Raw genomic sequence first — 12,654 nt, 5'->3', positions numbered from 1 at the left:
TTCTTGGTATATGGCTAAACTAGTGACAGAAATGATGCATGCCGAACTCACTTTCTCTTTCTCTCTTTTGTCTTCATCGTCCTCTCTCCGTGAACTCGGGCTTCTGGGAGGTAGTGAAGCCACTGGAGTCTGATGATAAGGTGCTGCTTGGTGCTTTCACTGTGGCTGTGATTTCCAGTTGCTTGGTCCCATTTTTATTTAGGTGATGTATCTGGACTCTGGCCTGTAAGCAACCAGCACCCAATTCACAGAGACTTAAAACCCCAAACCAGAATCTGTTGATTCATGTAACTGCAAATTCCAGGAGGTGGTGCTTGTTCTGGGTGCTTAGATAATGTAACCAGGGATATCTCCATCTCTTGGTCCTGCTCTCCTTTTATTGGCTTTATTCAAAGGCTGGCTTTTCTCTCTTTGGGATAAAATGGCTACCAGCAACTGCAGTCTTACGTTGTCAGGTTAGCAACCCAGGGGAAAGAGAGCATATGGTTTTATGTAGCAAATCATGAACTTAGTTCTCATCGGTCCATATCAGGTCATGTGTCCATCCTTGATCCAATCACTGGCTCCAATTGGCCAGGCTTGTACTCAGTGCCTGTTCCTGAATATAAGGGTGGGGTCAGCCCCATCTAAACCATGTTGACCAAGAGTGAGAGTGGGGTGATTTCCTAAAAGAAAAGAAGAGGGAACGGGTATTGGGCAGTGGATACAAGAGATGCCCACTTTAAGTGGGTGTTTGAAGCAATACTAGAGTAGGGGAATGTATGTGTTCTCTATTCATCCAGCATACATGTATCGATCAGCTGGGTGCTGGGGAATTGGCAGTAAACAGAATAGATACTTCCTGACCTCAGAAGCCTAGTCTTGCTTCTTTTAACTAAAAGGATGACATTAATGGATGCAGGATAACTCTGGGCTCTAGATGCAGCCTGGGCTCTAGAGTCAGGCAGACATGAGTTCAAATTCAGCCTCTGCTGCTGACTAGCTGTTTGACCTTGGGCAAGTGAGCGTCCTCTGCTTATGAGGATGATGCTAGTACATAACTGTCTTGTACCGAGGTAGTGAATAAGACATGGGACATTCATAGCACCGAGCCTGGTGTACAGTAAGCAGCCAGTACATTTATTCTGGTGCTGCTGTTATCATTAGTATTATAGAAGTGTTCCTTTCACTTCCTCTTGGCTTAGAGTTATCACCATAAGCCCCTGGTTCCCTGCCTCTTGGATTGGGAATCCCTGGAGGGCAGGGTCTGTTGTCTTACTCTTGTATTTCTTTCTACCTGTGGCACTTAGTGCAGTAGGGACACCTGCATTTGTTGAGTTGAAATAAGAACTGCTGCTTCCTGCCCTGACCAGTTTGGCTCAGTGGATAGAGCGTCGGCCTGTGGACTGAAGGGTCCCAGGTTTGATTCCGGTCAAGGGCATGTACCTTGGTTGCGGGCACATCCCCAGTAGGGGGTGTGCAGGAGGCAGCTGATTGATGTTTCTCTCTCATCGATGTTTCTAACTCTCTATTCCTCTCCCTTCCTCTCTGTAAAAAGTTAATAAAAAATATATTTTAAAAAATAAAAGAAGATAGCATTAAAATTAAAAAAAGAAGAACTGCTGCTTTCTATAGCAACCTTATAAAGAGGCTCTATGGGTCTTGGGAACATTCAAAGCATTCTTCAAGGTAAGATTTAGGTTTTCTGGCCTGATAAAAATTTAATACTACTGGCCAATATTTATTGCTCACTATGCCAATATTTAATTCATCATCAGCCTACATCTGTGTTTTCAACAAATCAATTGGATGACTTAACTTCTGTTTTTAAATTAGAAACAAGGAAACTTTCTAGTGTGAAATGAGAAGACCAATGGAATCAAATGTAAACTCGTGAATTGTACCAGGAAAGATTTTCCTTCCTCTTTGCTATTCTTTGCCTTCTGTTTAAGGCTCAACTTGAATTCTCTCTCCTGTATGAACTTTTCCCTGATCCTTCTAGCCCAAAGTTCTCTTCCTTCTCCTTTTCCTTCAACTAAAAGGTTCTGTGGTAAATACCATTCTTTTTTTTTTCCTTCTATGAATGAGCAGGAGTTTCTGCTGAGGCACATATTTTTTTCTTTTTCATATATATATATATATATATTTTTTTTTTTATTGATTTCAGAGGAGAAGGGAGAGGGGGAGAGAGATAGAAACATAAATGATGAGAAAGAATCATTGATTGGCTGCCTCCTGCACACCCCCTGTGGAGATTGAGCCCAGGACCCAGGCATGTGCCCTTGACTGGAATCGAACCCAGTACCCTTCAGTCTGCAGGCCGATGCTCTATCCACTGAGCCAAACCAGCTAGGGCTACTGAGGCACATCCTGAAATAGACTCTAGATCCTAGAACAACTTGTAACTTAGGTCATCTCTTTGTTGAACGTTTCTGCTGCTTAAAGCAGTTGGGGCTTCATTCATTTATTCCATAAATATTCACTAAGTGGCTTCTTAGTACCAGGTGCTCCTGTGGGTACTGAGAATACAACAGTAAACAGGGTGGGGATGGGGGTGGGGATCTGTACCCTTATAGAGCTTACATTCTAGAGGAGAAGACAGAATGAACAAATAATTGTCAGGTATTAAATGGTCTGGAGAAAAATTAAGCAGGTAGAAAGGATACAGTGTGTATGTGTTTGGGAAGAGCTGTAATTTTAAATAGTTATAGCATTTCGCGGAAGAGGAGAGAGCAGGCATTCAGAGATCTGGGGAAGGGATTCTAGGCATAGAACAGTAAGTGCCAAGGTTCTCTGGTGGCCACGCTGGCTTCATGGGCCTGTGCAACCTGTGTGATCACAGAGGGCTCCAGGGTCAGAAGGGGCCTGTGCTTGGTTTAATGCTTGAAATTTTTATTTTAAACAAGGGGCCCCACATTTTTGTTTCACAATGGTCTCCACAAATTATGTAGCGTATCCTGTTGTTAGGAATATGGTTGGAGAGTTTAGGATCCTGACTTGAGTGATATTTATTTGCATGGAATTAAACCCTGGGTTCCCAAGGGCCCATCTCCCTCCGTCCCGCCATGGAAAAGTCCAGTCTAGTCTTCAGCGAAGCTAGAATTAAGGCCACTGCCCAGAGTCTCTGCTCCATATGAAAGCACAGTCCAATGCAGCATCTGGCTAGTTTAGCTTGTGTTCCCAGTTGTAGTCCATTGCGTGTGGGGTCTGCATAGCTATGGGACCTGCGGCTGCTTAACCCTTTGAGTGCCAATCAGTATCCTAGGAACTATGCTAAAACTGCCAAGGCATTTTTGCTGATTTTACAGCAGTTTAGGAAAGAAATTATGAATCGCAAGTAAATGAAGTTACATATGCAAAAACTTAAGGAAACCTTTACTACATTGACATATCTAGCAATATCATCATCACTAATAAAAGCAGACTTAGAACTGGATGCCATTTCGAAGCTTTGATAGCGCTCCTGGCACTTTTGGCGAAAGACAGGAGGAGCGCGATTGTGGTCCCCGGCACTCTAGGGGTTAAGGCCACATTGTGGGCTAGCCCACGGATGAGTGTGGGTCAGGGAGCAAGCAAGAAACGGAAGCACAAGAGCCAACAAGCAAGAGAGTGCAAAGGAGGGCAAGGGGGCAAGAGAGGGAGAACTCTTTGTCTCGGGCTTATAACCAGGAGCTTGATCAACTACCCCTTCAGGATTTCGTGCGCTTGCAGTGGCTCTGCCACCAGCCAGTTGTCTTTTTCCCAGGTTAGACTTACAGGCAAGCACCTTCCCTACATCCCCCGACTTCACTGCACATGTGCCCATCTTCCCCTTTGATCCCTTTCCCCAGTGATTTGCAGGGAATGGGCCCATGGTTCCTTGTGGGGCGCAAAGCTGCAGCTTCCTGAAGTTGCCCAGCTGACCATGCTTACAGTGTGTGACCTTCCCTTTGCTCTCTTCCTATATATATTTTTTAAATATATTTTATTGATTTTTTACAGAGAGGAAGGGAGAGAGATACAGAGTTAGAAACATCGATGAGAGAGAAACACCGATCAGCTGCCTCCTGCACACTCCCCACTGGAGATGTGCCCGCAACCAAGGTACATGCCCTTGACCGGAATCGAACCCGGGACCCTTCAGTCTGCAGGCCGACGCTCTATCCACTGAGCCAAACCGGTTACGGCAGAATATTAATAACTAGGTAATTAACGATAACATTCAGAAGTATAGAAAAAAGAAAAAAATTCTGTTAATGTCATTGCTCAGAAGCTCCTGCTTCGTGTAAGAAAACACGAATTTTGAGACAAATTTGGGATGTAAATAAATGAATGCCTATTTATCTTGACAGTGTTTCAGCTCCCCCCCCCCCCACCCCCCAACGCAATTTTTTTTTCTTTAAAGGAGACACAGGTGAAACTGGAACTCATCCACTCCTGATTGAGATCGTGTGGGTCTTCTCCACTCAGCGTTTGCAGTTTGTGGAAAGTTGAGATAAATTCCTTTAGAAAACAGTCTCCTTTCAGTCACAGATTTAGCAGAAATGTTATTACATATCTATTGTTTGAACTCGAGTTGCTTGTCTCAGTTTCTTAAAACACCACCTAGAGAGAGCTTTAGTGTTCTGTTTGCCCTGGAGATATACATTGGGAACAAAACTGAAGTCCGTTTCTTCACTTTTTACTGATTTGGCTCTTAGTAATTATCCCTTCTTCTACTAAACAAGAGAAGACAGATTGAATTTCTAGCAGTAAGGCACAAAACCAATCCATTTACAGAATTAGTCTTACATTAGCACATAGGAGTACAAATCAGCCTCCCTGGGGATGGATCCATTTGCAATTTCTCTTAGCATTTTTGGAGTAAGTCCAGTAGACTTTGGGAAAATCTAGTATTCACTGACTTTGAATTAACAAAGTAACTTGACCCCTCTGTGTGGTTCTTTTTTTTTTTTTTTTTTTTTTGGCTTGGTTGAGAAAGTATTGATTTTTATATCTGTCTATAATTTAGGGTTGTGGTTCTCAACTTTTAGTGTGCACAAGGCTCCCTGAGGAAGAGATGCTTGAGTCCACCCTTGGAAATTGGCGGCAGTAGGTCTGAGAGACCGTGGGCATTTTTTTTAACGCCACAGATAGTTTTGATGAGTAATACAGGAGAAGAGTCATCAATAGAGATAGAGAATCAATATCTGAGCCATTAACTAATTAAAAGCCAGATTGTGTGTTACCAAAAAGATGTTTTTCTTTAAATTTGAAAGAATGTTAACATTTTGAATTTATTGCTCTTCTGTATCATAAATTGGGCCCTATATTAATATTTCCAGTGCCTTTAATCTCTTCCTTCTTGGAGTATATTTTTTCTTAAATGCCAATTTATCCATTTCCATGTTTTTAAGTCAGTATAGATATAGACTTAGTCGATGTGTTCCATAACTTTTTAGATGGCTGTGTGCTTCAGAATAGCCTAGGTGGAAGTCTGATAGTACCTTTTAGTTTACAGAGTATTTCTCTGCACATTAGTAGCAAGTAACATTCTTTGCTTATATTTATGAACTGTGGGAAGTATCAAAGCCAGAGCTTAAGACATTATGCTGCAGCTGTTAGGGTGTAGGTGGTTACAGGGCTACAGCCTCTGTCCAGGATGTGGCTCTGGTTTCTTGTCAAATTATGGTTCCTATAAAGAGTTGCATTTTCAACCACAAGGTCAAACATGCTCATAACTCAATCCTTAGTAAGGTGTTTCCCAAGTGACACGTTACTAATAATAACAAAGTGAATGATTTGCTTCACCTTGAAGCTTCTCTAGATTTTTTGTTTGTGATTTTGGTATAATTCTGCCACTCTGATTTACCTATATTCCATCATGTCTCCTCGAGTAGAGGAGAGGGAAGTAGGTTACCTAATGTTACCAGAGTTGTGCATAAGAACCCTTGGGAATGTGTGGAACACAGGCCTATCATGGATTGTGTCTCTCGCTTTGGAAAAGAAAGGTTGGATTTTTTTCTTGAAACAGGCTCTGAGATGGAGATGTGCATGTAAGTGGTCTAGTGGGTTAGCCTTTCTGAGAGGTCCAGGGGCCAGGCTTGTGTATTGTAGGTATTGGTGAGTCACTGGATGTAGACTACCCTCCAGGAGGGGATGCAGTCTTAGATGAAACATCTTGTTTGGCCAGTGGCAATGCCTAAAAAGGACTCAGCTTCGAGCCAGCAGCAGGCAGCATTCTGGGCATCCTGGGGGGGATGAGTGTTGTGGGCCCAGAGAGACAATATGAGTGACCCACTGCAGCATCCACTACAAGAGCCACTGGTAGGCTGTCTTGCCAAAAAGATTCCAAGTGCACAACATGAAACTTTAGCATTTATTCTCCTGACTTTGTGGGTCTCCATATTTTCTTAAGCTGTTGACCTTCCTTTGGCATATTGGTTTCCCTTTTTTTCCTGCCATTCCCCAAAAAGATGTTTTTCTCTTGTTGCTACCCAGTGTAGCAACAGGGTAGGTTGTTTACATAAAAGTCTGGGACTTGATCTACTCGGGATTGACCATCATTTTGGAGTTCTAAGAGCCCAGTAATTTTTTAAAAAAGTTTCATTTTGTAATGTTGGTATTGACATTAGTTATAATTTTAATCAATGCTTCGAAACAGTTGTTGCCCTTCAGAACTTATAAATGACCAAGAACTATCACAACTGGTGCATTAACAGTGAGATGAGCATGGTGTCTCTGTTCATTTGTTGGTGTGGGAGCCATAACACCCCGACTGGTCATTTGTACCCTGGTGACTGGACCGCTTTCTTTCACTGTGGTATAACCTTTTAAAATTGATGATTCTTTTTAAAACGCCTCCTCAGAAAAGACCTGTTGTATGGACATATTCAGTGTTCAGACTCCTGGATTACTTACCTCTGCTATAACATCCCCTTTCCACTCTCACCAACTATTAGCTGCTTATAGTACGACAGGGGAGGCAATTTTCTGTGTAAACAACTAAGTGGTAGGGGAATAGCATGGGATGTGGACCTAATCCACACATATTTGTTGAAGGAAGAAGGAGTTGGAGTGTCACTCAAGAAAAGAAAATGGCAATATTAACATCCCATTATTGCGTGCTTAGCCCTGGTACTTACTTGTGCCAAGCCCTTTCCATGTAATATTCTTTTTTTTAAATCCTCACCCGAAGATATTTTTTCCCATTGATTTTTAGAGAGACTGGAAGGGAGAGGGAGAGACAGTGAGAAACACCGATGTGAGAGAGAGTTATTGATTGGTTGCCTCCGCGTGCCCCTAACCAGGGCTGGGAGCCTGCAACCTAGGTTTGAGCCCTTGATCAGAATTGAACCTGGGGCCCTTCAGTCTGCAGGCTGACGCTCTATCCACTGAGCCAAACCGGCTAGGGCTCATTTTATTCTTAATAACATACCTCTTCGCAGGTAGTTATATCCTGTTTTGCTGACGAGGAAACTGAGGCTCAGATGCATTTAGCCTGGTCTCATGGCTAGTCAGGAGGAAGAACCCGGATTATCAGTCTGAATCTTTGCTCTAAACTTCATGCTGTGCTGCATCCCAGAGATCTCGGTGGTTGGGATCAAGGAAGATGATGGCAGGGTTGGGGAATGCTAAGGTAGAGGCACTGTTTTCTAGGATGAAAATAGAAAATTGGTCAACTGAATAGGCAAAAGGGGGAAGGCTGCTGCCACCACAAGTAAGACTTTTCCGCATCAAAATAACTAAAAGCACAGGTGATTTCTCATGCTTCTTCACAGTAGTGGCCAGACCCAGTGTATAGTGGGTCCCGAAGAGAACGATGGGAGAAAACAATGCTCCGCACATCTCCACAGTGAAAAGCGAGCTCACGGGCGCAGGCTTTTCTTTGCCTTCATTCTGCTTGTATGAGAATAAGGAACGTTTTTCTCTTGTTCCTTTTGTGAGTAGGTAAGGTGGACGTCTCCACCTCACCTCACCGTAGTCCAATAATCAAAAGAGAAAGCAGGCCGAAACCGGTTTGGCTCAGTGGATAGAGCGTCGGCCTGCGGACTGAAAGGTCCCAGGTTCGATTCCGGTCAAGGGCATGTACCTTGGTTGCGGGCACATCCCCGGTAGGAGGTGTGCAGGAGGCAGCTGATCGATGTTTCTCTCTCATCGATGTTTCTAACTCTCTATCTCTCTCCCTTCCTCTCTGTAAAAAAATCAATAAAATATGTATATATTTTTTTAAAAAAAAGAGAAAGCAGGAAGAAGTCCAGGGTTGCAAATGATAGTCTCACGCCTTGTTGTGGCCTCCTCCACTGCCAGTGACTCACACTAGGGCTGTGTTGAGGAGCCGCAGTCGCATCTGGGTTAGAGAACGTGATGCCTCCTTTTCTTGATGAGTGAAGCCAGTTAGTTGTAGGAGGGTTCCTAGCCTGACATTAGACTGATGACTTCTCATTATTTTTTTAGGCAAGGACCCCTTTGTCTTCCAATTACACTGACAGATTTTTTCCCTGTTGTTTTTTTTCCCTCCTTGTATAGCCAATATTTCTCTCTTGATTTAACATTCTGTTCCTTCTTTACCCACAGAGAACTGTCAACTCTTAACTCTTTTTTCCTCTAGAGATATTTTTTGGCCTCACACTTAGCCTTGCACTGTTTTTGTAGTTGAATGTACTACTTTCTTATGCCCTGGATTATCTTTTAGCCCTGAGACTCCTAGATGAATGGAAAACATGATTCCAGAACAATCTTTACCTTGAATCTTGAAGGGTTTAAATCAGTGCTCACATTCCCTTAAAAATGCTGAGACTATTTTTACTTTTGAGAATTCAGCCTTCTAATAAATAATCGTTATACTTGAGTGATGAATTAGTAATTTGTTTGCAACTAGTAAGTCACTGATGTCAGCCAAAACTTATTAAAGATGAATTTTATTAAGCAAGTTCTGTTGGGACAGAAAGCGTTGCTTTGCCTGGCTTTGCAGAAGCAAACACCAAAGCGAGCTTTGGCAGGTGGACTTGGGAACAGGCAGAGGGTTGCATATGTACACTTGGTTTTCTTTTCTGTTTCACACTCATATTTCTTTGTGCTACTAGGATCGTCATGACAGCCTTATCTCTCAAATAAAGCCTGTTACCTCATCCCTAATTGCTTATCCAAAGGCAGGCGAGCTCTAATTTCTCCGCATTAATAAATGACACCGAAGAAGAACTGCTTTGTTTGCACTGGCTCACGCAGGTTAACCAGTGTGAGCCCCTGAGTGCATTAGGAAACCTCGTGCTTCTCCCGCGGCCAAGGCGGGCTGGTGTTCACCTCGCTCTAGGGCAGCATTTCATTTATTTACTTTTCGCTCATGTTCACGGCCCTATTCCCCTTTCCTGATGAAAACACTTGAGTGACCTAGGTCAGCATTTCTCCTGTGGCTCCGGGGTACTCCCCTCAAGTTGGGGGGCGGGGAAGGGGCTTGGTAGCAGTTGTCCTAAGAGGACCGATGGCTGACCTGGTTTCATGGCTCACTCTTGGCTGTTTGCTGCTTACCTTTCCTTAGAGACCAAGAGGCTTTCCACAGACCTATGCACAGATACCAGTGATACACCAGCCTGTAAGATGGCACCTGCTTCTCCTTTTGAAGCATAATGGGAAATGGTCTTGTGGATTTCAGATGTGAATGTGAGGGTAGACTTGTGGGGGTGTAAAGAATTGAGAATGGTTGTCAAGTTCAGAGTTAGTTCTATGACTGAGCTCTGCTGAATAGTGACAACCCTTGGCTCCCCTGGGAAATACCATCATCTCTCTTGTCGCCACCTAAGAATATCTCTGGTAATTTAAAGGGCCTGCAAATATGAGCATTTTAAAATCTCAGAATTGTAAGCTTATTGCCTTTCTCCTTTTCTTCTCAGAATGAAATGGACGATGTGCCCTTCTTTGATATCCAACTGCCTTATGAATTGGCAATCAATATATTTCAGTATCTGGACAGGAAAGACCTGGGAAGGTGTGCACAGGTAAGCCGTCATTAACCGATATTGAAGATCTACCTACATATGTAATTAAAGTATAGGAAGCTCCTCCATAACAGAAATTTACTTAACAGAATGACCAGCTTTAAAGAATTAATGAATTGGGTAGCATCTTAACGTGAAGAAAAGCAACCTTGAACTTAAGGAATTGTGTTTGACATTGTTACTTGGTGTTTATCTTTTTGTGACCATCTGCTCAAGAGCTCTGTTCCCCCTGCAGTCTGAGTTATGGCTGACCTGTGGCTGTGCGCTCAAGGCTGACAACTCTGTGCGCCATCTTTATTGAGCTAGCCTGAGCTGTTAATGTCTTCACCGTTTTTAATGCAAAGATGCCAGCCCTTGGTTTAATCAAGCCAAGTCGTTAGGTTGAGAGCTGAGGGTCAACCTGGGGACAAAACAGTGAAGTCATGTTTTAGGCATAGAGTCCAAATTACTCTTTAAACACCAGAACCCACTCAGTGAGGTGTGAGGCCTGTGAGACCTGAGACCCACCGAGGGAATTGCAGGTCAATGACACCCATCTCATGCTTACTCTGAAGCATACATTCATGGAGTGGGATGGTGGGAGATATCGCCTGGGCCAAACTTTATTGTGCACATGAATCACAGGGGATCTTGATAAAATGCAAATTTGGGTTCAGGAGGTCCAGGGTGGGACCCAATAGTCTGTGTTTCTAACCAGGTGATGCCAGTGTGCCTTTGGCATGTTTTGAGAGGCAAGTGTTTAGGCCATTAAAATTAATCTTAAATGTGTATATGATTGCTGGCTTTTCATGGACACTGTGGTATCCATTGTCCATAACTGCCAAATAAATAACGCCCCCCCCCCCCCCCCCCCCCCCGGTTTCTATAATGTATTTTACACAAGTGTCTATACCTTTAAGAGACAGGGTTTGGTAAGATTGAGTGGTAGGAGAAACATACACTAAAATCCAAAGCCCCACCAAGAATGTGAAGTTAAAAATATTAAGGCAGTTTGAGAGTGGTGAAAACTGTAGCCAAATTGAGACTCTGGTGCTTGCTGTTTCTATGGCTGTTGAATGAAATCACATAAAATTTATAGAGTTTCTGCTTTTACACTTTTTTTATGAAGCATTTTGCTTAATCAAAATTACAGAGCAGGGCAAAAGTAGGTTTACAGTTTGTATGGAAAAATAATACAATAATTAACAAATAATAATACAAGAATAAACTCTGTGTTTCATGTATTCACAACTGTAAACCTACTTTTGCCCTACCCTGTATTTTTCTACTTAAATAGGTAATTAAAAAAGTCTTCAGTATTCCTGATTGCCACAGTATTACTTCATTGGGGGTGTTAGCAAGTCTTTTTTGATGCAGAGTGTGGAAATGTTTGGGAAATTATGGAAGAAATTATTCAAATTTAAAATGCGCTAAATGAAAATGTACTGAAGTGTAAACCACGCTCAGAGCCTATCGATTACATTAAGTAAGAGTGCCCACATTGTCTTCTTCTTTCCCCTTGCAAACTGGGTTTGTTATATTCTAACTTTACACATTGGCCCTGTTCCCAAGAGTTGAAAACAAGGGTGTAGCTGAGCGAGTCCAACTCCTGGATGTCAGCCTGATACTGTGAGCCGGAGTCTTGGAATAGCGTCTAATAGCTAGCTGCTTTCCACAAAGTCAGCATTCGATGATAACATCTTCATTCTTGATAGGGAGCTGCTGTTTAAGGAATCTTTTCTTTTAACATTGCTTTTTGCTCTCCTGCTTTGTAGAGGGCCATGTGGCTTTCACATCTGCTGCTGGTTTTCTCATCCAGAGTTTATCAGTGAAAGATAGGATCTAGTTAGTGGAAGAAGAGATCCCCCTTTTGCTACAATGGGGCTGCATTTCAGGGGAGATCGGTTATGCTGGTGAGCTTATTCTGCAGGTGTGAACAGTTTAATTCGCGACACAGTGGTCCAATTGTCCACCAGAATTCTTCTCTCTTTGACCAGTTGGATTTGTATTGTTGTTGCTTTTCAGCCTCATTTTTAGAGCACATGTATAAGAGTAGAAACTATTTTAGACGGAACCCCTAAAGTGGCCCTGATTTGAAGCCAGAACTTTTTCCATAGAGCTGTTGCATGAAGATGGCCATGGATGGCCAGTAATTTGTAGAATTGGCTTTGGTTTTTTCAAGAATTAAAATAAAACCACGAAGTAATAAAAATAAGTAGCATTTTTATTTGTTTCGTGTGGTGTTTTTATTTTTGAAACAGGGAAGAAGTCCTTCTGTTGAATGGACTGTCCTGCTGCTTTATGACTTTATTTTAGAGGGGCTCACTCTCTGTCTCACTCTGTCTCTCATTCTCTTTGAATGTAGCCACCTTGGGACTGTAGTGAAATTGGGCCAGCTACGTGGAATTGGCACCATGAACTATATGTGTGCCCCTGGAGAAAACCTGTTTGCTTAGATCTTTATGCCAAATTGGTAACTGACTCACAGTAAGGAACCCTGATTGGGGAGGACTTTGGAGATTTAATTATGCCGCAGACTATGCTGGAAAACGGATTTTGCTCTGACTTTATCTCCTTTCTGCATCCCCTCTCTTTTTCTGCTTTATGAGCTCACTCAAACCTAAAGTCCTACTACGTTAGTGATTCCTGTGTACTTTCAATGCTGACCTCTCTAGCTCCATGCTATCAATAGTTATCCCTCGAGGGCCTTAGCATCTCTGTGGGAGTGTATCATGCTGAAATA

The 12,654-nt window shown here is 42.7% G+C and overlaps 1 protein-coding gene across 1 annotated transcript in view; it reads left to right on the top strand.

Moving 5' to 3' along the window:
- Nucleotides 1–12,654, top strand: part of FBXW8 (F-box and WD repeat domain containing 8) — a 111,580-nt gene that overhangs the window by 5,397 nt on the left and 93,529 nt on the right. Inside the window, exon 2 of the mRNA XM_070399754.1 lies at nt 9,828–9,932. Coding sequence (XP_070255855.1) covers nt 9,828–9,932 — 105 coding nt within the window. The remainder of the gene's footprint in view (nt 1–9,827; nt 9,933–12,654) is intronic.

Source organism: Myotis yumanensis, unplaced genomic scaffold, assembly GCF_028538775.1.
Source record: "Myotis yumanensis isolate MYYU_CA2020_CCGP unplaced genomic scaffold, mMyoYum1.0.hap1 SCAF_19, whole genome shotgun sequence".
NCBI classification, from domain to species: Eukaryota; Metazoa; Chordata; class Mammalia; order Chiroptera; family Vespertilionidae; genus Myotis; species Myotis yumanensis.
The sequence above is the reverse complement of the archived record's forward strand: the minus strand, read 5'-3'. Positions and strand labels throughout refer to the sequence as shown.